Genomic DNA, 26366 nt, shown 5'->3' on the forward strand with positions numbered 1-26366 from the left:
TTATTCTGACTGATCTCTTGGTGTTGTTTTCTGCCAAAGTAAGCAGCCTTCTTTAGTAAAAATGTTCTAAAAAAAACTGTACTTCCTGTTCAGCACCAAACAGCAGAGAGTAACAGTTAACAACTTGCTTTTAGCAGCTGAAGAGCCAGATATTTCCCTCAGGAGAGACCAGAGCTAAAAGAGAGTAATTCTTGGACTGAACATTCATCAGGTGGACAACAACATGCCTCCAAAGAAATGCTAATGTTGCTCTTGTCAGCTGGGTGTGTAAATAGGCGAGCAGCATGGTTTACAAAAAAGTGGCCCATATCAACCTCAAAGATTTAATAGCTGCACTATCACCAAACGGACACAAATAGCAACCCAAAGGTTGTTCTCATTAATGGCCTACCTGATAAAGTAACTTATTTGATAACCATTAATGAAAGCCAATAGATCGTATAAATCATTCAGGGTGACTCACCCTATTAGTGTACTTGTCTTCAACATGAAATAGTAGAGCAATATTTTTATTATACTGATATGGCAGATAGGAGCATGAATGGGTCTTTGTTTTGTGCTTATATCTTTTTCTTTCTTTATATCTGATGCAGACGGACTTGCTATCCTGAGTTTATATTTGTAGTTTTTTCCGCCCCCCCCCCCCCCCCCTCACTGGAATTTTCCTTTGTGTCCGACACCGACTAAAGCCCAGGTGATTTCCGCATGAGTGACTTTGGGAGGAGGGTGGTCAAAGTTCCCCGGTCCAAAGTCAACAAACATCCACAGTCTTAAGATGAAGGATCCTATCAGCACCTGCTCTGTGAGTATTTCTTTAAACAAAGTCAGTTCAACGTGTACATTCGAAATGAACTGGAATAGAGATTTTAATTGTTACAGATTTCACAGCTATCACAACAACTAGCTTTATATGAGTTGATTCAGGCCGCCATTGCTCCATGGCAAATGTCTCATGGAGCATTCTTTGTCTTTCAGTACAACCAACTCTATCAAAATGTGAAACGATTTTCAAAAGCTGGGGAGTACTTCTGCAAAGAACTTATGACCGTTTTTCAGCAAAGGTACACAGTCATGGCCTTCAGAGTGAATTTTAATGACAACAGCAGTTACTGTTTGACTCACCTGTCTCTTGCTGCAACCTGTTTCCTGTTTTAGGGCTGAACTGGAGCTCACTTATGCTAAAGGACTACAAAAACTTGCTGGCAAACTCATCAGGGCCTCCAAAGGAATGTCAAACAAGTAAGAGACACAATTCTGGTTTATAATTGGCTCCAGTCTTTTGTCTGTTTTGTGTTAGTCACTGGGGACTAATTGCCAAGCGGTGAACAGAAATAATGGTATCATGGGAAATAGCACGTTAGATGTGATCAAAACCTAGGCAGGTACCAGGCTAATTAGCCCACAGCTCTGACCTTTTCATGCTGGCTCCCCACTCAGTTCCACCTACAGCGCCTGGTGTCATGTGTCAGATGAGATGTACTCAAGAGCAGACGCCCACAGGTAGTTCTCAACCTGAGTTCATGTCATAACTGTGCTTGTCCACTAATTAAACACATCTTAGGGAGATTTGGAGTGAAATACGGTGTGGTTATTCTCATTTCAGATCATTAGGAAATGCATTTCAACAAGAAGCAATTCTGGAAATACGACAAGTATTAGATGAGCACACTAAGAGGAAGAGGCCTGTATGAAACAGATTCTTTATCTTTGTTTCAGTACATCTGTCTGTTCTGGCTTCCAGTCACGATCTCTAACATTTTTTTGTCCATTAATAGCTTGACAGCACCATTGAAAGAACTGGAAAACTTGTTACTGTTAACTGGAACGAGCAACTCAAGGTAAAGAATCTTTTCCAAAAATAAAAAGAGAACATTTCAAACACAGATATGAATCAGCTATAACAGAGCTGTTGTAGAGACAATTATTATTATCATGCTGATCCACAAATCCTTAATCCCTAAAACTTGACTCCCTGTTAGGCTGTCATAAACTTTATAGTGAAGCCTAAAGCGCCTAATGCATTAAAATTCATGCATAATGCATTAAGTTCATATAATCTTTAATAAAGCATTTTGATGTGTTAGGATCACAATACTTAACAAATTCAAGGATTATAATAGTTTGTAGTCAGTACATCCATTTTACATGACAGGTTATAAAGTCTTATAAACATCTTGGTACTGTTACGAATTATGACTTCCCATAACCACAGTCTTTGCTCCACAATGTTGACTTTATAACCTTTCGTGTAAAACAGGTAGAGGAGTGACTGTGATGAATTTATGAAGTATTATAAAAAACATTCCACTGTTGCTGCTACAAAAGTCCATAAGGTTTATAGCAACTTCTGTATTGAATTATGAATGTGTTATTATAGTGCATTATGTAACTGTCCGAGACGAGGGATTCATAAGAAGCTTTTTCCCCAACAACTCCCTTTGTATTTACATGAAGTCCGTGCAATATTTTAAAGTAGATACAAGCAACATTTTGTGTTGATTCTGTTAGCCCCTATGGACGAAGGCGGTAGTGTTTCTACCACCTCGTTTCATCTGATTTCAAGGGGAATCAGACCCTGTGACAGGCATCACGCGCTGATAATAACCATATAGAAATAGCAAATCTTCTCACTAATGGTTTGTTTATGTAGGTCACAGAGAGACATCAGTATTAAATTCATGCTGTTTCATAACCAGTTAATATAAAAAATAAAAACATACACATTCATAAGATAAATGATTCAGCTGTATGTAGCCTGTGTCATTACACCAAATCAAACGTAAAATCTCCCCGTATAAAGTTGCTTTAAAGATAGATATTTACCTGTATGATTTTACTATTTCAATAATATGTTTATGTGGATTCTCTTCTACAACAGATAAAGAAGAAACTGACTGGCTTGACAAGAGAGCATGAGGCTTTGTTCAACTTTGTTGAGAGCAACAAACAGATTTCCACAGAGAAAGAAAAGCAGAAGGTACAGTACATGACTACCAAAATATTCTTCACCACTAAATATATGTTTTCATCCTCTGGGTCTAAACACTAGCTGTAAAAGCTGCCAAAATGTTCACTAAAGATTTTGTTTTTCCCCTGTTCTTGACTCCAGATGCTGAACAGGCTGACTAAGTCGGCAGAGATGCAGGCGCGGGTGGATGAGGAGTACTTTAAAATCAACATGGAGGGTCATCAGATGAGACTCAAGTGGGAAAACACACTGAAAAACTGCTACCAGGTGTGGGAAAAAATGCTTTCCTACTTCTAATGGCACTTCCTCTTACCCCTAGTGGCTTTTGTGAGTGAACAGGTAGGTTCAGTGTCCTGCTCAAGGACACCTCATTTGTGGTTGAGAGTTGAACCAGTGAGTTTTTGGTCTCAGAAAATTCTCCGCAAGCACTAAGTCAGTCTACCACCCAAGTACTCTGTTTGGAGCACCAAATTACACAGTCCATCCAGTGTATTCTGCAACTGTTTTCATGCTGCGTTCTCTGAAATAGAGACATTTTTATCAGCGTGCAGGAAGGAATAGCAGCACAAGGGGGAAATGAGGAAAGAGCCTCACTCAAGGACACGAGGCTACTGGCACAAACCCATGATCTTTTGGTTACTGTGCAATCTTTCCAGTCATTGTGACCTTGTTTTCCTTAATGCTTTTATGTTTAGATGACAATCATGAAGGTGATATGTTAGGGTTTTACACAGAGGTTGGACCAAGTCATTGATTTGCAGGTCTTTGCAGTCAGTCCTAAACTTTAAGTTTCAAGCCCTAAACAATTTATAATGCGCTTTTCACCAAATGCAATCCCATTTTAACACAATGACCGAAATTAAACTATGTTTGGTATAATTTTCTTCAACTTTAATGTAATTTTATTTCTTCATGTTTCTCTCCTGCAATTGGATTGGATGTTGTCGATTTGGTTCAAACAAAGAAGTGGATTTGGGTAATCACACTAACTTTAGTTGGTTCAGGAAGTAAACAGAAATGAATTCCTTCGTGGCGATTTTTAAACAACATACTTTATAATCTTTGAACTTGGAGGAAAGTATCAAGTATTTTCAAGCCAAAAGGCTCAAGTTCAAGTGAAGTCAAAAGTAATTTGTGTTGAAGTCCAAGTTGAGTCGAAAAGTCATAAAATTTCTGATTCGAGTCAGATTCAAGTCCAATGCATGACAAGGACAGGAATCTGGATGTGAATTGAATATGCTGTACAGAGAGCCTCACAGTGCTACTTTGTGCTTTTTCAGATCATACAGGAGCTGGAGAAACAGCGAATTGAAGTGCTGTGCAACATTTTGAATAGACACAACCTCCACTTGTCCAGCTTTGGGCAGACCCTCCAACACGTAAGACATCCTGACCTGCATGCTGCTCACAACTATGTACCAAATCCCTTGATGGATGGTTATAACTTACTCACTTCTGCCACTTCCAGGGCCAGAGACAGATAGAGCAGGCGGTCCAAAGGGTGGACATGGATAAAGACATACAAACCCTGGTGGAGGAAAACAGCATCACAGATGTAGACAGCAAAGCCGAGTTTCTGATGGCTGATTATTTTGTAAGTCTGCAATTTTTTTTTTTCACTCAGCCATTCAAAGACATACCCAGTCATCTCTCCAGGGGGCAATGGGAGTGTGCAAGCTGCAGATACAAAGATGTATTTGTCAGTTTGTGACAGGGCCTGACATGAAGGCAGTTTTTTTTTTTTTTTAAGTTTGCTCTATTTTATATTTAGTTTTTTTTTTAAACATTTTGTTGTGTAAAGTTGCTTTTCTGAGAGATAAACATTTATTGTAAAGTTTAAATGATGTAGGTGTCTGGTTGTACGCAGGTCTCCATTGAAATATGATAGTAATCTCAATGCGATTTACCTGTTTTTATAAAAGGTTATATCCTGTATATGAATGTGCATAGTGCAATAGTGAGGACAGCATGTTGGTATAATGTCCTGGAAATACTCACTCTGAATAGGTTACTTTTGGCACATTCAAACTCAGAGCAAGAAAGACCTTGTAGCTTTGGTACATGAAGCATTAATGGTATATTTTAACCAAGACCATCACAGTTACTGATGTTATCTGTGTTCTGCACGCATCAGGAGGAAGACAGCAAATCGCTGATGGGCAAAGACCGAAGAAAAGAGGCCATCCAACTCAAACTCCAGCGTCTGGAGGACAGCATTGCAAAAACGAAGAAAGACCATGAAGGCAAGTTCAGTACACTATTCATGAAATAATGCGTTAAAGTTACACTGTCTAATCTGCTGTAGGCGGAAAATGCATCTTTCAGTATGACTCAGTTATTCATGATGGACAGTACTACTTAAGGTCATTCGTTTTGTTTATAAGTCACCTTTGACATCCTCGTTGCAGGAGTTGAAAAACTGATGAAAACGTACTCTGAAAATCCATCTTTTTCAAACCAAAAGAACCTTGAGGAAACCGAACAGCAGCTGGACGAGGTAAACAGTGCAGAGTGTGTGTGTGTGTGTTTACTTCAAACTGATCATACATTTGATTTGCTAAAGTGTTCACTTATGTCATCTTGTTGCATGCAGAGTACTCTAAAACTGGATCTCCTCGAGGCCACGCACTACAAACTCTCTGCATCGCTGTCTGAATTAGAAGGAAAACCAAAGTCCTTTCACCGATTTAAAGACAGCATTGTGAAATGGAAAGATAAGGTAAGTCTACGGGTATTTGTCTTCGGGACTTGAGGTATGTTTTGGAGGAGTGGTAGACGACTGAGTTTATAATAATAATGGTGTGAATGCCCAAAACGAGTAGGAAATTAAAAGTAGACCCATTGATGGTCAAAATGGGTTTTTATGTACGACAGTAACGGCCACACTTTATGGAGTTAGATTTAATTTGCTAATTTTGTCTCGTTATGCCCCCACACACCCTTTTTTCTCCCCCCTCTTTCCTGTTTTCTTACAGTGTAATGAAAAGGTTACTTGGTCTCCTAACCTCTTTTTATTTATTCATTTATTTAATTTACTCTGAAAGTAAAGCCATTGTAACCACAGTGGGATACTGGACTGGTTACATTGCACTACTGGTGTAAGAAGTAGACTGTTTTAAAAAGGACCATGTCAAAAAGTATCTGCGGATTATGAAACTACCTTTTATTTTACATATTTATATGTTTCTGTTGTGTGGTTATGAATCGCAGTTATAGGATATTATGATTTTTTTCTGTCTAAGGACTGTGAGCACAGTGTTGTTCAACTGACTCGTCCAGTCAAACTCAGGAGGACCCCATTCAGATCCCGACAGTCACTGAGAGCATCCATCATTTACAAGGGGCCTGCTCTGTTTGTGACCCAGCAGTCTGCAGAGGCTTTACCAAGCAACCAGGTCACTTCCACAGCTGCAGCACAAGAAACTGTAGCTGCAGAGTGTGACAGCACAGTTAACGGAGCCCTGCCTCACACCGATGAGGACAAAGAACAAGGTAATACATCAATACAAAAGATTTATTTCTATTCATCACGTTTGGAAAGTCATTGTGAAATTAAAGCAATGGAAAATATCACCACTGAACAGGTCAAATAAAACCAGAGTCGAGCTGTATCGGAAAATGCAAGGCCCTGTACAGTTTCACACCTGAACAAGAGGATGAGTTGACTTTGAAAGAAGGTAAGTGACAAATAAACTGCAGATTATCTGAAAACAGGAGAGGTTTTCCTTATCTAAAAATTACTGGATTTTTGTTTCACAGGAGATCTTCTAGACATCTACGAAAAGGAAGAGAATGGTTGGTGGTTTGGTGAACTTAATGGGAAGACCGGCCATTTTCCATCAACCTACGTTGAAGAGCTGCCTCTGTTAAGCAAAGTCAAGTCATCTGATGCCTGACTGACTCATAAACACCAAAAATATAAACAACACGCTAAATGAAAGAGATTAATGTCTGCAGTTCCAAAAAAATAAAATACAATACAAATCCTGTACAGACTAATGATATTCAGTGCTTTAAAATGGTTAATAAAAACAAAAGCATTTAATGATACATGTTTCCCTCTGTTAACAGTTCAATGAATTTTTGTAATATTTTGTAATTCTGTTTTTATTTATATACTGTATAAAGCATAAATTATTTGTTTCATTATTTATGCCACATAGAGTACAGAATACAGGGAGTATTTAATAAATATGTATTTTGATTAATGTGATTGACATTAGTCCAGGAAATGGTAGACTGTACAGGGTGTCTGCGGGTCTTAAAAAGTCTAAAATCCAATAATCTGACTTTTAGGCCTTAAAATGTCTTAAATATGAATACTGGACAGGTCTAATTAAATACATTAACGTTACTTGTATAAAGTTATATTCTTCATTCCCACTTTTAAATGTGTTTTGAGAAAAATCTGTAATGATGGAACCAATGCAGAATTTCCTTTATATCCTTCAAACATTTGTACCATTATGGAGTGAATTTGCATCATGATGGTCTTAAAAAGTCCTAAATTTAACCTGTTGAAACCTGCAGAAACCCTGTGTATACCCAAACGGAGTAATTACAGGAGAAAATAAATGAAAACTGTTTACATCTTCTCTTATTTACCCTTACTTTTGAAGAGCAAATACTACAGTAAACTAGTAGATTGTTCAGGGTTTAGAGAGACAGTGAAGCCCCGCCACCACATTCACCAGAACACCTGCTCTCTCAAGGACAAACTCCAGGCTTTGAAACACGGCCAAATACACAGTTTCATTCAACTGTAGCAGGGCCTTGGGCATACAATTAACAGCAGTGTTTATTTAGTTAAAAGTCCCAGTTTTTGAGTACGGCCTTTTACTTTCTGGCCACAAACGTGTATTTTAAATCCATATTTAAAAGTCGTGACAAGGCAGCCGATGTTTACAAACCTGCACTGAAGATACAGACTGAAAGCTCCCTGCTGACATTAGTCCACATTACAGCAAGAACTTCTTCTTTTTATCTGCCGTTGCATCAAATCTTAGCGGCGTGCCTGAGAGATAAACTCCTTCCTGATGTTTGCCAGGAATGCTGGTAAGTTATTGGTCTCCTGAAGCCGGCTTTCCAAGACCGGCAAACACTCGAGCACGGGGTCACTCGACACAACTGTAGAAAAATTTAAGACTTACATTATAGAGGGCATTTACAGTGGCTGTTGCAGGATAAGGCTGTAGGCTATAGTTTTATTACTATAACTATAAATCTTATAAAAAGACCAAAACCAGCAGTGCATTAGTCTTGCTCTACACTTTTTGACTTCCCGACCCTGTCCCACTGAAAACATGTTTGTCATAAATATAGTTTCATATTCAAATAAGGCTAAATACTTTGCCAAAACATCTGGGTACAGTAGTTTAAAGCTAGTGTTCAAACAGAAGTAAATACTGCATTTAGTAGGGACTATTTTCGGTTGTGGATTAATACACATTTGGTGCTCTAGAAAGTAGCAGCAGGACTGTGTATAGGATCGACTCAAAATCCACTACAGTGATAGTGGAACATGTCAGCCACTGCAAAGGTGAAGCACATGTATACGTTTTAGTAGTAGTTGTTGAACAATTGAGTCCACAGCAGAGAAGAACAGCCTATATATGACCTATATGACAATGCAGGATCAGTTCATTCATTTCGGTCTTTTTATGGCATTTGTTACAGGAAGAAAAATGTGGAATATTGTCAGCCTTGTCTTTTAAATGTATACACAGTATATTATTAGTCTTCCTATAACTTACTCTGGTATGATCCATCTTCTTTAATCCCCATTGTGACGACGTAGGCGCTGTCCTGATCCGAAGGGTTGATATTCCGGAAAACAAACTGCAACTTTTCACCTGTTTGAACAAACATATTCTGTCATTTCGGAAGTAATATTTACTTCAACTTCAGAGGACAGTCAGGGCTTTACTTGAGACAAGCTATGATAACTGTTGTGTGTTTCACAAAAGACGCAGCTGTGTTTTTGATGTACCGTTTTCTCCCCTTTCTTTCCCCAATCTGGTATAGTCAACTCTCCTGCTCTTGCTACCACTACTGACCTGATGCAACACCCTCTACCCCCGTCAGGAAAACAACTATTTCTCATTAAACCACTTTGTTTGTGGGTTTTGGGGTCCTTAGTGAGCATACACCATGTGACTACACAGCTAGTTATTTCTAAAGCTGTGATTCTTATGCTAGGGAGGAATTATAAGCATCGAAAGAGGGCAATCCCATCAGGATACAAACATATTTCTCACTTAACCGAGAGGCCACAAGTAGAACACCCTCTGAACAAATCCCCAAATACTCCATATTATTTGATATTAATGTATAAAATCAAAACAGTGATAGAGACAGGACTCAAGAAAGATATGAAATATGAAAATGTACATGTTTGTGTTTGGCATACCGTTGGCCGATTGCGTTTTGCCGAGAATTGTTCGTATCTCCATCCCCAAATGATCCTGAAAGACCAGTCTGGCTTTCTGCAGATTCCTCAGTCTGTCTTTGTTTGCTTTATTTTGAGACTCGATTACTGAAAAGAAAAACAAGTACGGATGTCAATTACCAAAACAACCATATGCAAATTATGTTCTGTGATCTACACCATTCATTTCATCTTCAAATATCAACTTACACTCCTTTCTCTTGACTTGTTCTTCTTTAAGTTTCTCTATCTTCTGGATAATGTCGTCTTTCTGCATCTCCTTCTGCTCAATCTCAGATATCACGTCAGTAATGGCATGCCGTTTCTCTTTCAGTGCTGCACTTTTCAGTTCCAAGTCTGAGGGACAAACATTGCATCAGTTCTGGTATACTTTGACACAGAAGAATAGGAGTGCAGGACCAGTAACAAGAACTTCAATTTTACAATCAATTTACATGCGATACTTTGCGACTTATTGCATAAACTCACCTCTTTTGAATGTCTGTATGGTCTCAAACAGCATCTCATCGTCCTTACATTTCTTTAAACATGTATCTGCCCCAAAAAGGAAAAAACAACATCAACTCTCTCATACTAAAATACCTGTATAGGAATGACACTGTTGGCCCTAACATATACTCAGTGTCATAAAATACTTAACCAAAACCAAAGCAACACAACTCTATGACCACCTATTTTATTTTGTTATGTTAAATTAGAAACCAAGACACTACTCATATTGGAAATGTAAGAATGACATTTAAAGATAATAATATTCTTAACTCAAAGAAATATAACACCCTGTCCTCATTGGCACAGTGGTCTGTTACTTCGTTACCTCTTTTTTCAAAATAAAAGTACCGTGTTTTATAGTGATTAATAGGGTTGTCTGCGTTCCCCTGTGTACTGTGAATACCAATTCAGTTGGAGGTTTAGGCAGCTTTATCTGCAATGTGGATGTTAAAATAACTGAGATTGTTATTGCTATAAAGTGCTATAATTGGTTTTTTTTTTTGGATACGTGTATGGTAACAACTTTTGGGATGCCAATAAACAATAAATAGTATCTCAAACATACCGAGTGCGGACTTCACAAACTGTCTGTGGGACTGGCATAACTCTGTAGTGGCATCAGTTATCTCCCCATAGGCTTTGAGCTGTTTGTTGTGGATCTCCTCCATTGCACTGGTGAACCTGTCACTCACATTCGGGTCAGTAATGGATGTCATGATGTTCAGGTGTCAGGCAATCTGCAATAAAACAACAGACAGGACAATGCTCAATGCTCATTGATTACAGACTGTAGCTGGACATCTCATTGTTTGTTTAAAGTCATGATGTAACATTTCCTTCAGAATGATAATGACTTTTATTGTTGTTATGTTCAGACAAGGGCACCTATTGTCTCCCACCCACCGCCATACATATACACCTGCACGACTGTATGGTTGTATAAGTGTATATATGAATGACCGAGAATTAATTAAAACAAAAATAAGGTGTTCATTTAACTAGCTACTACCTATCGACCTTTCTAACTTTTACACACACACACACACACACACACACAATGACGGTATGTTGTGTCACAAATGAAAGCTCCAGGGGAAAAGAATATAGTAAGATGACCTTTATGTTGATGGTTATGTTCGAGGTCAAGAAGCCAAATAGTGTAACGTGTGACATTTTAACCGCAACTGAGATGTCGAGTCGACAGATCCATCTCCTTGACAACCGAGTTGACAGCTCAGACAGTAGCCTAGTAACGAACTTTGACTTTTGACTGTTTTGTCAAACTTTCCTAAAAACATCAGCATCCTCAACTTCCGTGACGAGCGTTAACATCACCAGTATGGTTGTCAGTACCAGAAAACTGCAGTATGACGATGACTGAGGCCGGTTCGCGTTAATTATCGTCATTTTAAACCACTAACCGTGTTGTGTAACTAGAACCGTACCAACAGCTCACAGCCTCATTTTGTGACCTCATTACTTACGTACGTTAACGATACTCCGTTCGAACTGACGAGTAACGTTAACGTGCTTCGTTCGAATTGATTACGTTGCCGTGTGGAACGGTGTGGAACATTCCAGAACATTCCAGAGTAACCGTTAACACCCAAACGGTTCGAGCGGCAGGCAACATTAGGTTAGTTAGCAGGTTAACGCTAACGTTAGCTGGTAAACATTGGCGAGTAGTGAGCCGTAGCTTACCCAGAAGAACTACAACAATTAATAAATAAACCAACCGACTCGTTTATGAACTGATGAGCTGGTTTACATTTAGATGAAACACTCACTTGTTTTAATGAACGGTCGTCGATGATCTCTTTGGTGATTAAACGCAACGTCTTGCTCCTGAACCAGTCGTTATTTTCAAAAATCCGCGGTCTGCACACAGGAGGCGGGGACTGCACACCGGAAATTACGTTTTATTTGTTTTTTTCTCCGCTCACAAATAAGAGAATTACCGCTGTTTACCTCTCAGGAGAGCTGTGTGTCCCGTAACTGAAAACGTGCCTACTCTTTGATTGTGTTATTTTTCAATAAACATTAAAAATGCAGCCATGAAGAGCTTCCCAGTCTTTATTGCGATGTTATACCACCTTGTGGTGAATCTGAGGAGGTTCAAGTGGGCCCAAACTACCTAACATTAACATCAAATTTCTAAAAAAATGACTGCAAATTTTGTATATGCAAGTGCTCTTAAAAATAAGACTTTTAAAATGTAAAAAAACATGGTGATGAAAGAGTCCCTGGATATAAACCCAACTGTGGATGCCAGATGGACTGTGTTTTTCAGACAGTACATTTTGTTGCTACGTTCGCTGAGAATGAGAATATTAATGAGGCTGAAGGGATCCAAGGGGTTACTTGGGTCGCTCTCTCTTTTAGTGTGTACAATGGCTAATATGTAACAACTGTAAAAGCAATGGTCTGTAAAAACAAATGATGGCTACACAGTCAGGGTGTTTGTCTTAAAATGCTGAGCTCTCATGACTTGGGAACACATTATTTTATTCTTTGTGGGTTCAATCTGAAGAGCTTGCAGTCGTTGCCATGGCTCCTTTGAATGATTTATGATGCCAGGTTGAGATATAAAGCTATCTTAGGTGCGGACGGGGGGGCTTCATGGTACTTTGACTGGTGCTGAAGAAGGAGCTGTTGAGACTCTGGCGCACAGAAGGAAACTTGTGATGGATTTTGTCCACAGCAGTGGTGTGCTGGTTATACAGCACCTCCAGAACAACTACAGGGAACACCACGACTTCCTCAACTTTATGTCAACTGTGGGAGACCCTCGTAATATTTTCTCTGTTTATTTCCCCCTCTGGTTCCATCTCAGTCATAACGTGGGCAAAAAGATGATCTGGGTGGCTGTTTTTGGAGACTGGCTCAATCTCATTTTCAAATGGTAAACCAACTGTTAGATTAAAAGTGTCATCTTTCAGATCATTTTGTGTTTTTATAGACTTTAATCTTGTGTTTCAGGATTCTGTTTGGGCAGCGACCTTACTGGTGGGTGCAGGAAACTCCCTTCTACCACAATGACTCATTCCCACTTTTGGAGCAATTTCACAACACATGTGAAACGGGGCCAGGTTAGCTTGATACATTTTAGATTATTATTACCAATACCATTAAATGAAACAATATCTAGCAATGTCAAACACTTTCTTTGATGTTTCTTCATGCAGGAAGTCCATCTGGTCACGCCATGGGCTCATCATGTGTGTGGTATGTGATGATCACCTCTGCTCTCAACTTCACCAAGACTTCCTCCTCCACTCTCACTTCTGTGCAGAGTTTCCAAAGGTGGGCCGGTTTGTTTGTACCATATAGTTACATCAGTGGTTTCTTCATCAGTGGTCATGTCTAAATATATCTGTCCCTTTGCAGGTTTCGTCTTCTGAAGTCTTGCCTGTGGATGGCTTTTTGGGTCATTCAGATAAGTGTCTGCGTCTCCAGGGTTTTTATTGCGACACATTTCCCACATCAGGTTGTCCTTGGTCTTTTAGCTGGTGAGTTTCTTCCTTCCTGTCACAGATTTTCCTGAGCTTGTTCTATGTTTTTATACCTTAGTTGTTCATGTTGTATCATGAATCTGTCTGTTTTTTCCTACAATGTGTAGGTATGCTGGTTGCCGAGGCGTTCGATCACATCCCCTCAGTCTACAATGCAAGCTTGAAAGTGTACCTCCAGACCAACGTGTTTCTTTTCTCTTTTGCCGTTTGCTTTTATCTGATCTTCAAATCAACCGATATTGATCTTCTGTGGTCAGTTGCTAAAGCCAAGAAGTGGTGCGCTAACCCAGATTGGATCCATCTCGACACCACACCTTTTGCCGGTCTGGTGAGAAACCTGGGAGCCTTGTTTGGTCTAGGCCTGGCGGTGAACTCTCGCATGTTCATTCAGAGCTGCAAGGGGAAGAACGGCTACAAAGCCAGATTCAAACTCATGTGCGTGGCAGCAACTCTCACATCTCTGCAACTGTATGACTTAATTAAAATTCCCACTCACTCTGAGGTTCTGTTTTACGTTTTATCATTCTGTAAGAGCGCTTCAGTTCCTCTCGGTGTGGTGGCTGTTATCCCGTACTGTGTTCATCTGCTGATCGGAGATGAGGACAGGAAGCTTGCTTAGATTGTGGAGGAAGTGTGAAGTTTTGTAACAATCCTATGTTAGACTTTTAATTTAGGATATCAGATGGGTTATGTCCTGTCCCACCACCCGTCACAGACAGTCACCTAAGCACTGAAACTGCAATATACAAAGTTACACTACGAATTGGTTAGAAGTAAATCCGTTTTTTATGTGGTCTAACTTTATGACTTGGAGCCTATCTGAGTTTTTGTCCTTTCTTAGTTTTGTTTGTTTTCATTGTACAGTATAACCCACTGCATGAGTGTAAATGTGAAGCATTAATGACGTGATATGAAAGATTGCTGTAAATAAATTGTTAATATCAATTTGGAACTCATAGTTTTCTTATGAAAAGAAGCTCATTTTGAACACTTTTGCCTAAAGCGACCTAGATTTTACCTATAAAATACACACCGAGGGCAATGTACGGTTCACTGTCTCTCTCAAGGACAACAGAGTCATACACCACCTTTAAAATATCTTTAATCTTTATCATTCAGTCTTAACAATCAATACCTTACATCTACCACCTGCCTAGCACAACAGTGAGAAAACACCAAATGAGGATATTTATATAACTGATCTTATTAAAATATGTGTTGCTGCTCAGTTGAAAAAACAAGTTAAACTTTTAGAACCGCATTTAGATTGTTTTAATATGTACGTAAACAGGGTAAATCACCATGACAACAGCTCACAAACAGGTCTGACTTTGCTATAAACTCCCTTCTTTTTCCATGACCCACTAAATCAATCAGGGTTTCTCTCCTGCAGCAGCCTTGTATGAACTGAGTGTATCCACTGTGCGTATAACTTACTCTATATCAACTACATAATCTCTTATGGGTCACTTAGTTTCTTCAGGCACATTTAGATATTAATCAGCCAAAATGTAATGAGGTAGAACTGAGTCTGTGATGTAACTTGATTAGGCGGATTAGTTAAACTCCCCCAGCAGAACCCATTTCCACCTCGTGTCTGTGGTTGCTTAGCATCCAGTGGCACCTGAGGCCTGGCACTAAATGATGTAACTGTCCTAAGTGCGTAGGCTTCTTGCTAAGCCAAGCTTGAAGAAGCATCTGTGTGTCTGGGTACTTTATTAGGACTTCAAGCTGAAGGCAAAACGGCATGGCCGCTCAGCAGCCTGCCCTTTATTCACTCCAACGTTAAGTTAAATAGTTAGAAAGCAGAATTCAGGAAGAAATGAGGAAGAAAGGAAATGTTTAGAAGGAATGTTTAGGATGCATGAGATAAGTCGTATCAAGGTATGAAAAGCAAACAACCCTTAAATTCAGCATCCTTTAATTTATTCAGCAATGATGAACATTTCTTTTCCAGTTAGAGAAAAACAAAGTTAAATTAGTTGTTACTACTAATGAAAGTGAACACTATTGGGAATGGCAGACAAATGCAAAAATAATACAAGACTGCAAAGGACTGGTGGACTGCAAATTTGCCCTCTTGGATGCCCCTATGGTAGATAAAACATGATAAAATGTCCTCTCCAGTGGCCCAAGGTGCAAGAAAATGACCTCTAGGGTGCACTTCCAGTGGATAAAAAGAGCGATATAGGACATTTTAGGCTGCTCTCCATGCTAGAAAATGTGTTTTCCTCTACATGCCCCTAAATTGTTAAACAGTTAATGGCTTTATTACAGAAGTATATTAGTTACACAGATAATAAAACTATTTTAATCTTAAACAGGTTTTGGAACTAAACACACTGGTGTCCCACCGCATTCAGTCCTATAATACACCAATAAACCCAAATTAAAACCTTTATCCACTCATTGATAAAATAAACTACTCATAAACAAATAAATATAAGGTAAATAGTTGAATCATTAATAAGCCACACAACAATTAAAAAATACTTTTAAACCTGAAGATGAATGAAAAAAGTCTCAGTTTGGTTTACGTACAATCAAGGGCATAAATGTTACTTTCTCAGTGTGATACCACCAAGATGACAACACATTATTTAAAATATACAATAACAAAAAATCATTGTCATCAAATGCGTGTGCAGGCGCCTAGCTGATAGGAGCGCCTGTTTTAACTAGTTTATAATAGGCGCCTTTCTTGGCCATGAGGTCATCGTGTGTGCCTTGTTCTATGACAGCTCCCTGAGACATCACTGCTATGATGTCAGCAGTCTGGATGGTGGACAGCCGGTGAGCGATGACAACGCAGGTTCGTCCTTTTCTGGCCTCATCCAGAGCCGACTGGACCGTCTGAAAACAGAGCTTTGTCTTAGGAACCCATTCTTTGAGTAAGTTCTTCTGGCGTAAGTAGGTGGAGATGTGTATCATGTGTATCAAGTGGCTTTACAGGGGTGGCTGTGGTGCAGAGGCAGAGCAGGCGGGTTTGTCCCCTAATCGGAAGGTTGTTGGTTTGATCCCCGGCTCCTGGTGCCAATGTCGAAGTATCCTTGAGGCAAGGATACTTACCCCGAATTGCTCCCGAGTGCGGTGCATTGGTGAATGTGTATGAATGAGTTAGTTTCTGTTTGATGGGCTTTGCCATCACTGAGTGAATGTGTGTGAAAGGGCGAATGTGCCATGTAGTGTAAAGGCGCTTTGAGTGGTCGAAAGACAAGTACATTTACCATTTACCATCCATTTATGTCTGTGCTGTTTGATGGTGTTGTAATAATGTATTACCTTTTCACTCTCTGTGTCCAGGGCAGAGGTAGCCTCATCCAGCAGCAGGATCTTGGGGTTTCTGACGATGGCCCGGGCAATGGCGATGCGTTGTTTTTGTCCTCTTGACAGCTGGGAGCCCTGGGCACCAACCTGAGTCTCATATTTCTTGAAATGTGCAAATGCATTGAGAGAAGTGGAGAAAGCAAAAGGTCACAAGGTCAACAATGCTGTAACGCTGTACCTCCACAACAAAACACTTTTTATTATTAAAATATTGACTTCAAGGCTTTCCAGTGTGATTTAAACATCTGATAAAGTCGCACTATTGCAAGTTTCAGACATTAAGCTGACAGTTTAGAACACAAGGTCTATTTAGTAGCTGTTCTGGAGCTTTCTATCATATCACACGATGTTCCTCGACTGATGGAGTTTGACTAGTTGTCAGAAATTGTAAACGTTCACATTTCCATTTTTCAAACCATTTCAAGGACTTAAGATTGACTCAACTGTCCAACTGGACAAAACTACATCCAGCTCAGGAAGATTATGACACAAGATGAAAACAATAGACCTCGTGTTGAGATGGTTTGTAGAATTAAGTTGATGAGCATTTATGCAGCATGTAGAGAGACACCAAAAATCTGTACCTCTCTGCCCACAAACCTAGGGGCAGAGACTTGTAGAAATGTTTGTTTAAGATTCTCGAAAGGCAAGTTCAGCAAACATACTCATCTGTTTGAGTTTGCCAAAAGGCAAGTAGAGCAAACACCTCTGTTCTGGAGCAAATTGAGTTCCCACGTAAGTTAAGGTGAGACGTCTGCTATGATGGACTCTTGTCACAATAAATTAAATTCTTTCCTGTGGATAGGTCTGGGTGTTTGATTTCATTTGTGTTCTTGTTAACAGCACAAGAATGGCTTACAGTGGCGGACTAAAAACCAGGATTTGCAACGGCAGTGCATGTAAAGCTGTATCTTTAAGTGTTTCCACTCACATCTGGTAGCGTCATGACAAAATCATGAAGGAAGGCTTTCTTCGAGGACTCAATAATCTCCTCCATGCTGACACTGCATGTGTTATTTCCATACCGAATATTCTCCGCTATGCTGCAGTCAAACAACACTGGCTCCTGGGACACTATGCCAATCTGAGATCTTATGAAGGGCACATTTACTGAATGAGATGGGCGGCCATCAATCAACTGAAAATAAAAGATGATATAATTAAGACAAAGGTGATGGCTTTGGAATAGATTAAACTCAATTTGTGATTAGTAAAATGAATGTTTAAATCAGTCTACATACCACTTGCCCTTCATCGGGGTCATAGAATCTCTCCAGCAGCTGAACACTGGTGCTTTTCCCACAGCCGCTGCTCCCGACAAATGCCAAAGTTTGACCAGGTTTCACAGACACAACCAGGCCGTTCAGCACCTGGATATCTGGCCGAGTTGGATAGGTAAACTTGCAGTTGAGGAACTGTATTTCACCTCTGAAGTTGTCCTAAAGGTGGATAACTAGGGTTAATCATTTGAAAGTAACATCATGACATTATTACATTTTATTATGTATGTTTCCATGTTATTAATGAATTCACCAACCCATTTCTCTCCATCTGTGTGGCTCATGCTGATTTTAGGAACTCGGTCCAATAGTTTAAAAAACTGAGCAGCAGCAGTTTTGGCTTTGGCGTAATCTGGAGTGAAAGAGGAAGCTCTGCCCAGTGCTGTCCCACTGATAACTACGGCTGAAATAACTCTGGAGAAACACCACATGAGCACTGGGTTGATGGTTGCACAAACACATAAAATATATTTCAATAAAGATACTTCCACTGAGAGACACCAACCTGAAAACCAACATGTATGATAACCCCTCGGAGCTAACCAGATGGCCTCCATATCTAAACGAAGCAGCATATGCCATGAAGATGACACACTGGGCAAAACCAAAACAGAGCCCATAGATCTTGGCTCTCTTCTTGCCAGATTTATATGGAAGCTCGAGTTTCTGCTCATATGATTCCACAAATGAGCTCTCTTTGGCCAAGCCTGCTATAGTCCTGATGTTGGCAAGAGCCTCACTGGACACCTGTGGGAGAAAGTTAAGAAATCTTGTCCTGTAGCCTTTGAGTTTTACAGAGAAATCTACAGAGCCTGCGTTCTGTTCAGCTTACCTGACCTGCTACCTCCATCGCTTTTTTATCTTCATTTTCAAAGCCTGTCAGCATTTTGGCTTGGAACACCCCAGACAGCCCGATGAGTGGCAGGAAGCACATGATTACCAAAGTTAACTTCCAACTGAAGTAGAAAGCAATGATGAAAGATGCTCCGATGTTGGTCAGCGAGCTAACGATCATCCCAATCTGAGATCCTGTAGCCTGCAATACCAGCCACATGCAAAACCACAATGTAATTACAATATCAAAGCTTATTGTTTTATATATGGATATACTATGAATAGATGTTACTCACCCCCTTCACCATGGATGCATCAGTGGCCAGTCTGGTGGTCAGAGCTCCAGGGCTGTTTCTGGGGTCATCAAACCAGCCAATCTCCTGTCTCAGCATTGCCTGAAAGCCCACTTTCCTTAGACGGCGGGTGAGAAGCTCTCCAGATTTAGCAAAAGCAAATCCCTGAAACATTCAATCAGAACCCTAGATTATTGTTCTGCCTTTCTCTATAAGCTGACAAAGAGATGTATACTCTAAATGTCTTGAGTGTGTCGCAAATTCTGGTTCAAACCTGTATAAACTGTGAAAAGAAACTAATCACAGCCACAAAGCAAAACAGAACACATATCCCATTGATCTGCTCCCTCTGTTTGTTCAAGTCGGGAATGGCAAAAGTCTGCAAATACAAAGATCACATAAGTCATTTGTACTTCAACAAACCACACCAGAACATAAATCTATCACAAGAAAGGGGAGCGTGTGGAATACGCAGCCCTCACCCCAAGAATTTGGCTGAACAGGACAGCATAGATGGGGTTGACAGAGCCATTGAGAGCTGCTCCCAGTGAGCCCACCAGCATGTAGGGCCATTCTGACTGGTTGTACTTGAGGATACGAGCTACTGGGGCAGGCGTTACATGCTCATCTGGATAATCCTCGCATTTCTGTCAGAGAAAAAATGCATTGGAGTTATTTATTTACACAGTTTATTACAGTTTGTAATAAAGTATAAGAAAACATAAAAGAGAACCTCAGTACATTTTCTGTGCTGATGATGAGGCCGTCTGGTAGTGTGTCTGGGACAAAATTACTCGACAATTTGCTCTGAGAGCGTAGGCGAACAGAACTACAGGAGCAATATTGAGAACATCATATTATTTTATTGTGGTATGATGACATCTCTTATTAAATGTTTCTTTTCTGATATGATCTTATTGAGCGGTACCTTCTCCTGGATCCGGAGCTTCCACGGCTAAAACTCCTCGCTTTTACAACAAAGTCTTCAAGAGCTTCACTGATTGCATCTGGCAGAAAAAACAAAACAAAACAAATCAATACAGCTTTGATACAAGTATTGAAGCTTCTGTTGCTCTTTAACAGATACAGGACCTTCAAACACTCTATAGCATTGCCCACTGATTCCTGAGTGCTCCGAAGGGTGCAGTTTCAACCGATAGACCTTTGTCACAGCAGCCATTTTGACATTAAATAGTAGGGTAAAGTAGTGTAGTGTAGCAGAGCCTTTCCAGTGAGCCAACATGCACTATAGCAGCCCCCTGACTCTGGTTGACCTGAATGGAAAATAACCTCAATTATTATCATTCGTAACACCTGTGTTTACCCTACTTTTTCATGTCAACATGGCTGCTGTGGAAAAGGTATCATCTCTCGATGATCACTGGGAGGAATTTCTGGGTACAGGCTGACGGTGTTATGATCGCAGGAAAAGGCCTTCTTGATTTTAAGGGGTTTAAGCCTTCACCGTGATAAACAGCCTCGTCCTGCATTACAAAAGTACGCAGTTAAAATAACCAAAGAGCTAAAAGAACAATGAGAAGAAAACACTGAATTTAAAAATGAAAAAGAAGCCTATCAAATATGTATGATTATTTAGAAAAAAACATAATACAGACAAAGAATTGTATAAAACGTTCATCAAAAATGTATCTTTAATGTAATATTTAAAGGAAACAATCGGCTCAAAATTCATCTAAATTGCTTGTTTGACACAAACTTCCTGCAGTTATTGTGTTCACTATTTGGGTTAATTAGGGTTATATGGCTTTTACAGTTTATCAGTTGTCCTGTACTGTTATTGTTGTTTCACTTAGTCAGCAGCCATCAGTTTACTTAACGACTGTTACCTTGAAACTATTTTAGAGACCAAACAATCCAAAATATACATATAGTATATATAATGGCTTTGAGTTGCAGGTATACATAACTCCTACCATTAGTTGTGTTGGATGGGCCTTCGTTCTGCAGGGTGACCAGGGTGAAGTAGACCCCTTGTCTTTCTATTAGCTCGCTGTGTGTTCCCTTCTCCACAGCCTGTCCGTGCTCAAAACCAATGATCACATCTGCATTTCTAATTGTGGAAAGACGGTGGGCTATAGAAATTGTTGTTCTGCCCATGCGCACCTGCACACATACTAGTTGTAAGGGTATCGTTCCACAAAACATGATGTGTTGCTCAATGTTAATGTTTAAAGTGCAGTGTATAGTCAGAGAGTGGCTCACCTTATCCAGTGCCTCCTGGACAACAGCCTCACTCTCATTGTCTAAGGCAGATGTGGCCATGTCCAGGAGCAGGATCCTGGGGTTTCGGATCAGAGCCCGAGCAATTGCAATCCTCTGCTTCTGTCCTCCACTCATCTGTCCTCCACCTTCTCCCACCATGGTATCAAATTTCTGGTTGATAAGTGGCAACATGTACATTTTAGGCTTAAATTACTAACACAAACAAACTGTTGTATGTCTTCTGTATTATCTTTAAATGCGTAAAAGTACCTGTGGCAGATCCATAATGAAATTATAGGCATTAGCCTCTTTTGCTGCTTGGATGATGTCTTCCATGGTTACTCCAGGTCGACCAAACCGGATGTTTTCTGCAATGGTTGTAGCAAACAGCACTGGCTCCTGCTCTACAATGCCAATGAGAGATCGGAGCCACTGGATGTTTAAAGTACGAATGTCATGGCCATCCAAAGTCACCTGAGAATGAGAATTATAGATGTGTGACATTACAATGAAGCCTTCAGACTTTCCACTCATATCTTTTTGTGTGTGTGCAGTCGCTCGGATTGTTACCATTCCTCCCTTTGGGTCATAAAACCTTTGGATGAGCTGGATTGTAGTGCTCTTCCCAGATCCGCTCGAACCCACAAACGCAGTGGTTTCTCCTGCTTTGATCTGCATGCTCAGATCATTTAAAATCTGAAAACAGTTGTAGTAGAGTTGAATACTGAGAATGGACACACACAGAAATGCTATAGTTGAAGTAATATACCTTGACTTCAGGCCGGGATGGGTAGAAGAAAGTGACATTATGGAACTCAATGTCACCTTTTACTTTGTCTAATTTGCGACCTTTTTCTGAGAAACAATCGATTTCTGGTTCCTGTGAACGTAACAGCACAGAACTTTATTCTAAGTTTCTTTCCCTTAAAATGTACTGTTTCCAGTCTGGATTGTATCTACGATAAAGTAGCCTGAGGTTACCCGGTCGATTGTGTCAAAAATTATCTTGGCTGCAGCACGACCAGAAGCGAAGGCCTCCAGGCAGGGCGAGGCCTGGCCCAGGTTCATGGCTGCCATGAGTACTCCAAAGAATACCTGAAAAAGAAACACATGGTGAAACAAAGGCCACTGTCTTTCAAATACTTATATTGAATAGAGTATCAGAAGTTAAATCCATTTAATGTTACGTACTTGAATAAGACTACCAGGAGACAGTTCCTTGGTGTCGATGACCAGTTTTGATCCATACCAAAAGGCCAAAGCGAAACAAAAGAAAATGATGCTCCACAGGTATCCCTGAAAAACTCCAATGACCGTGCCCTTTTTCACACCAAAGTTCTGAGCTTCCACGAGGTTTCTGTCATATCTGTACACATTTATCTTTTTAATTTCATTTCAAATCATACAGTAAAGGCTCATCGTCATTTTGCAAAGTGATGAAGATCTGGCAAATTACCTTTCAGTTTCTTTCTCCTCCCCACCAAATGCTGCTACCGTTCTGATGGATGACAGGACCTCGTCAGCCACTGCCCCTGCCTTCGCGTAGGCCTTCAGCTCCTGTCCTGTCAGCCTGCCCACAGCCTTCAGAAAAAAGAAAGAAAATGATACAAAAACATGAATTAAAACTTTGACATACGATAGCACATACAGTAGCAATGCACAACTGCCCCTTACCATGGCCATAAGTCCAGCAGCTAGTCCAATCAGAGGGCTCACTGCTATGACCACTAAAGTCAGCTTCCATCCGCCAATGAATCCCACCATGAAGCCAAACACAAACGTAGAGAGCCTCTCAATGAAGAAAGACACCTGGTCGGCCATGGCATTGTTGATGTTGTTGATATCACTGTAAAAACGAACAAACACATTTCTGTGTAAAGCATTGTCCCGGCACTGATAACATCCTGATCTGCAGATAAACAGGCACCAACTCACTCTGATATCCTCGTGTTCAGCTCGCCAACAGAGTTGCAGTCAAACCATCCAATCTCCATTTGCATTACTTTTCTGAAATAAGTATTTCTTATTTTCTGAATTTGTCTTGCGGCCGCTGACACCCAGAAGACAATCTAACAATCAGAGTGGTAAACACACATTATTATTTATTATTTAAGTCGATATAATGGTCCACACTGTCAAAAAGAGGGTTTTAAGTTAACAGTTGGATATGGCAGGCATGTACTCACCTGAAAATAACTAACAATCAGAACTCCTAATCCAATTCCAACATAGTAATATGCAAACATGGTCATCTGAGCTTCAATATCCACCCTGACAAGAGAATACAATTAGTACCAGCAGCTTTTCGCTGGAACAACAAACAGCATTTAACTACTGACTTACCCACAACGCACAGTGCTGTTTTCAGCTGTTTCATATACAGAGCCATTTATCCAGTAGATGGTGTTGTTGTTGCATTCCTTGTTCGGGTCTTTCAGTTCTTGGACTTCCCGCTCATAAGCCACAAATGTGTCTGTCATCATGCCATACACAAGGAGCATGAGAGGTGAAGCTGCACCGTGTACGAGGGCACACAAACCCCCCACCACCATCATCACTGTGTCTTTCCATGTGGCGAATCGAAACTGCAAAGAGCAATTTTAAGATTTCTTTAATAATGTAGTTTGGTGCCAGTCTATATTTTCTTCTTGATTTTTATTGTTCAAACTAAAGAAAAGTGCATTGATCTACAGAAAATGACTCAGATTAAAGTAGCCTACTATAACAACTATGTAAAATAGCCCATAAAAAGCCATACAATTAGTAGTAGTAGTAGTACTACTAAAAAGTACAGTATTGTAAGCAAAATTGAACTGATATATTAAAACATAATACATTATTAGATTGTTCATACCGATGAGTTAGTGGGCATGTATTATTTTACTGTTGTAACAGTTTGAGGTTTAGCTAGTTTTAACGACTTTATATAAAGGTAGGTAATCCAGTGGTTTTTGTTTTCATATTTTGGACTTGGAGTGGAGTAAAAAGTATATTTCTCTCTGAAATATAGTTGCATTAAATAAAAGTTAAATATATCTTCATCATCCTAAAAAAAACATCTGTTTAGATTACATCTCAGCAAGTTACTTTGGTAAAAAGCATTGATTAATGTAAAATAAAATCCTACTGAGTTATTTTCCATATGAGTAAAAACACAATATTTACCAGCTGAAAGTATCCAACACTCTGTGTTTTTTCTTTTTTTCTCTCATCTCTGTAACACAAATCAAAGTAAGACCCAGGAATATTAACTGCAGACACACTGTGGTCGGAAACACAGCATATTGTAGTTAATGTAAATATAGCCACTTACCTGTTCTCAATGTCTGATAAAAGAATAAGAAAAGAGGGGAAATTCTGTTTAGAGTCACTTATTATTTTTGGATTTACAAAACTCTACTATTATTGCATCAGTTTTTTGTTCATTTGCAATGAAAATAGATCAATTACCTCTTTCATCAACAGCTGTTGTTGGAAATTTGACCGATTTCTTCATGTTTGCTGCTGTGACTCAGGCAGGCGTGTCCTCGCCCGGTAATTCTGGAAGGAGAAATACATTTATAATTAAATATATAATAATCATTAAAATAGGTTAATATTTACTCAGACTGTGTAACTGTTTAATTTAATGATATTATTTGACGAGAGTGAGTCTATTTAAAGAGACGTTTTTATTAACATAGTGTAGAAATTGATGTTGGAAGAAGAGTATTACTGTACCTGGACTTGAATGTCTGGTTTCTTCAGAAATCCACCAGGACCTCTGAGCCTCATCGTAGTAAATTCTTATTATCTTATTTTCAGGTAACCTATGCCTGTCCTTTCCCATTATCTACACCCCAATTAGACTGATAAGAGCGGTGTCAGCTGTGTGACTGTTACTAGAGTGCCTCTGAAAGGCTATAAGTTAATGTGCTTTAACTACTATTACTGTAGTTATCTTTAAAAACAAACCTGTGATTTATAAAATGGGAACTTTACTAACATTGCATGGTTAGAGAAAGCATCCCTTGGTATAATAATGTGTTATATTATTCATATGTTATTATAAGTGATTGTAAAATGGGTTTAATGACCTTAAGGCCATTAGCTGCGGTCAGGTGCTGTCTCAATACATCCAATTAAAATTGTCTTGGATTGTGACATTTGGCCCCCATTTGTCATTAGAAGTCATTAGAACTTCAGTGAAGATTTAATTAATAAACATTTAATGATTTAAATTAAAGGTTAAATAAGAAAACTAGCTGATCCTAGGGAAAGGGAACACTTTAGATTAATATTTCATTTCAAATTTCATCCTTTGTCTCTGTCATATAATTGTTTCAACATTTTGTGGAGTTTCCTTTTTTCACAAGTATTGATACATAAAATATGAATATTTAAAATATGTGGTTTACTAAAAGTGGAAATGGAGACACAATGATAGCAATAAAGCAGATGTTTGGTGGGTTAATGCCCGCTAGGACAAGTGGTAAAGAGGAGTTTGCTCCTTCTTTACAGCTGGTTATTATTCACAACACAGGTGATTGATAATATGTCAGGAAGGAGGGGCAGACACACACTGTGATAACAAACTGACTCACAGAGCTCAGGGCTGAAACCTGCACCAACAATGAGTGGAGAACATCCAGAAAAGTATAATGTAGTATATATAATAAGAGTATATTTATACTTGGCATGCCTTTCGTGTATTCAGGAGTAGAATATTAAAGTTTTTGATTACTTTTGGCTGCCAAAATATTTAATATTTAATGGGTGCACTTAAATAATGTATGCTCCATTAAAGGAGTTTGATATTTGGGAAATACACTCATCTGTTGTCTTGCCAAGAGTTGAATATGGGAGAGACCATATCAGACATAAATTATTATAAATAGTATTTTATTTTCCGGTTACCACTTTCTGTAATATACTGAGTATGAGTATTTATATGTGTGTGTGTGTGTGTGTGTATAGATTGAAATATATGTGTATCTATCTATCTATCTA

At 39.4% G+C, this 26366-nt stretch overlaps 4 protein-coding genes across 6 annotated transcripts in view; 2 read left to right on the forward strand and 2 right to left on the reverse strand.

Moving 5' to 3' along the window:
* The first annotated feature begins 723 nt into the window (after positions 1-723).
* nostrin (nitric oxide synthase trafficking) lies at positions 724-6884 on the forward strand. Its single transcript, XM_035677341.1, has 16 exons — positions 724-802; positions 976-1061; positions 1156-1239; positions 1438-1500; positions 1604-1685; positions 1776-1838; positions 2879-2977; positions 3110-3235; positions 4249-4347; positions 4437-4562; positions 5103-5211; positions 5377-5465; positions 5562-5687; positions 6211-6460; positions 6553-6645; positions 6728-6884. The coding sequence occupies exons 1-16, from the start codon at positions 776-778 to the stop codon at positions 6862-6864; spliced, it is 1659 nt and encodes a 552-aa protein (XP_035533234.1). The 5' UTR covers positions 724-775; the 3' UTR covers positions 6865-6884.
* Positions 6469-11807, reverse strand: spc25 (SPC25 component of NDC80 kinetochore complex). The gene is made up of 7 exons (XM_035677342.1): positions 11696-11807; positions 10474-10645; positions 9885-9950; positions 9606-9752; positions 9378-9503; positions 8722-8820; positions 6469-8095 (listed from the first exon to the last, which is right to left on the reverse strand). The coding sequence occupies exons 2-7, from the start codon at positions 10622-10624 to the stop codon at positions 7971-7973; spliced, it is 714 nt and encodes a 237-aa protein (XP_035533235.1). The 5' UTR covers positions 10625-10645; positions 11696-11807; the 3' UTR covers positions 6469-7970.
* Positions 11808-12592: 785 nt separating this feature from the next.
* Positions 12593-14250, forward strand: LOC118339047 (glucose-6-phosphatase 2-like). 3 transcript variants are annotated; one of them, XM_035676569.1, is made up of 5 exons: positions 12593-12810; positions 12888-12997; positions 13094-13223; positions 13296-13417; positions 13528-14250. In XM_035676569.1, the coding sequence occupies exons 1-5, from the start codon at positions 12593-12595 to the stop codon at positions 14037-14039; spliced, it is 1092 nt and encodes a 363-aa protein (XP_035532462.1). In that variant the 3' UTR covers positions 14040-14250. The 3 variants fall into 3 exon arrangements, with proteins under 3 accessions (XP_035532462.1, XP_035532464.1, XP_035532463.1); XM_035676571.1 differs by having other exon boundaries at positions 13094-13215; positions 13312-13417; XM_035676570.1 differs by having other exon boundaries at positions 13094-13211.
* A 1822-nt stretch (positions 14251-16072) lies between these two features.
* abcb11a (ATP-binding cassette, sub-family B (MDR/TAP), member 11a) overlaps positions 16073-26366 on the reverse strand; it is a 10991-nt gene continuing 697 nt past the window's right edge. The window contains exons 3-27 of the mRNA XM_035677006.1: positions 24543-24593; positions 23721-23962; positions 23564-23648; positions 23313-23446; positions 23052-23223; positions 22834-22958; positions 22569-22743; positions 22359-22472; positions 22147-22257; positions 21948-22073; positions 21648-21851; positions 21378-21548; positions 21089-21278; positions 20083-20161; positions 19896-19983; positions 19637-19801; positions 19429-19533; positions 19158-19319; positions 18860-19063; positions 18533-18774; positions 18285-18441; positions 17989-18186; positions 17679-17885; positions 16703-16849; positions 16073-16273 (exon numbers count right to left, since the gene is read on the reverse strand). Of these exons, the coding sequence (XP_035532899.1) occupies positions 16073-16273; positions 16703-16849; positions 17679-17885; positions 17989-18186; positions 18285-18441; positions 18533-18774; positions 18860-19063; positions 19158-19319; positions 19429-19533; positions 19637-19801; positions 19896-19983; positions 20083-20161; positions 21089-21278; positions 21378-21548; positions 21648-21851; positions 21948-22073; positions 22147-22257; positions 22359-22472; positions 22569-22743; positions 22834-22958; positions 23052-23223; positions 23313-23446; positions 23564-23648; positions 23721-23962; positions 24543-24593 (3855 nt within the window). The remainder of the gene's footprint in view (positions 16274-16702; positions 16850-17678; positions 17886-17988; positions 18187-18284; positions 18442-18532; positions 18775-18859; positions 19064-19157; positions 19320-19428; positions 19534-19636; positions 19802-19895; positions 19984-20082; positions 20162-21088; positions 21279-21377; positions 21549-21647; positions 21852-21947; positions 22074-22146; positions 22258-22358; positions 22473-22568; positions 22744-22833; positions 22959-23051; positions 23224-23312; positions 23447-23563; positions 23649-23720; positions 23963-24542; positions 24594-26366) is intronic.

Source organism: Morone saxatilis, unplaced genomic scaffold, assembly GCF_004916995.1.
Source record: "Morone saxatilis isolate NCDOM2014 unplaced genomic scaffold, NCSU_SB_2.0 Contig5, whole genome shotgun sequence".
Classification (NCBI taxonomy): Eukaryota; Metazoa; Chordata; class Actinopteri; family Moronidae; genus Morone; species Morone saxatilis.

Coding starts and splice junctions, on each gene's coding strand:
- LOC118339047 (XM_035676569.1), top strand. CDS start 12,593: ATGGATTTTGTCCACAGCAGTGGTGTGCTGGTTATACAGCACCTCCAG. Junction 13,224..13,295: donor TTCCAAAGGTGGGCCGGTTT/GTTTGTACCATA, acceptor GTCCCTTTGCAG/GTTTCGTCTTCTGAAGTCTT. Junction 13,418..13,527: donor TGTCCTTGGTCTTTTAGCTG/GTGAGTTTCTTC, acceptor TACAATGTGTAG/GTATGCTGGTTGCCGAGGCG.
- nostrin (XM_035677341.1), top strand. CDS start 776: ATGAAGGATCCTATCAGCACCTGCTCT. Junction 1,062..1,155: donor ATGACCGTTTTTCAGCAAAG/GTACACAGTCAT, acceptor TTCCTGTTTTAG/GGCTGAACTGGAGCTCACTT. Junction 5,212..5,376: donor AACGAAGAAAGACCATGAAG/GCAAGTTCAGTA, acceptor TCCTCGTTGCAG/GAGTTGAAAAACTGATGAAA.
- spc25 (XM_035677342.1), bottom strand. CDS start 10,624: ATGACATCCATTACTGACCCGAATGTGAGTGACAGGTTCACCAGTGCA. Junction 9,753..9,884: donor CATACAGACATTCAAAAGAG/GTGAGTTTATGC, acceptor TTTGTCCCTCAG/ACTTGGAACTGAAAAGTGCA. Junction 8,821..9,377: donor CAAAACGCAATCGGCCAACG/GTATGCCAAACA, acceptor TTGTTCAAACAG/GTGAAAAGTTGCAGTTTGTT.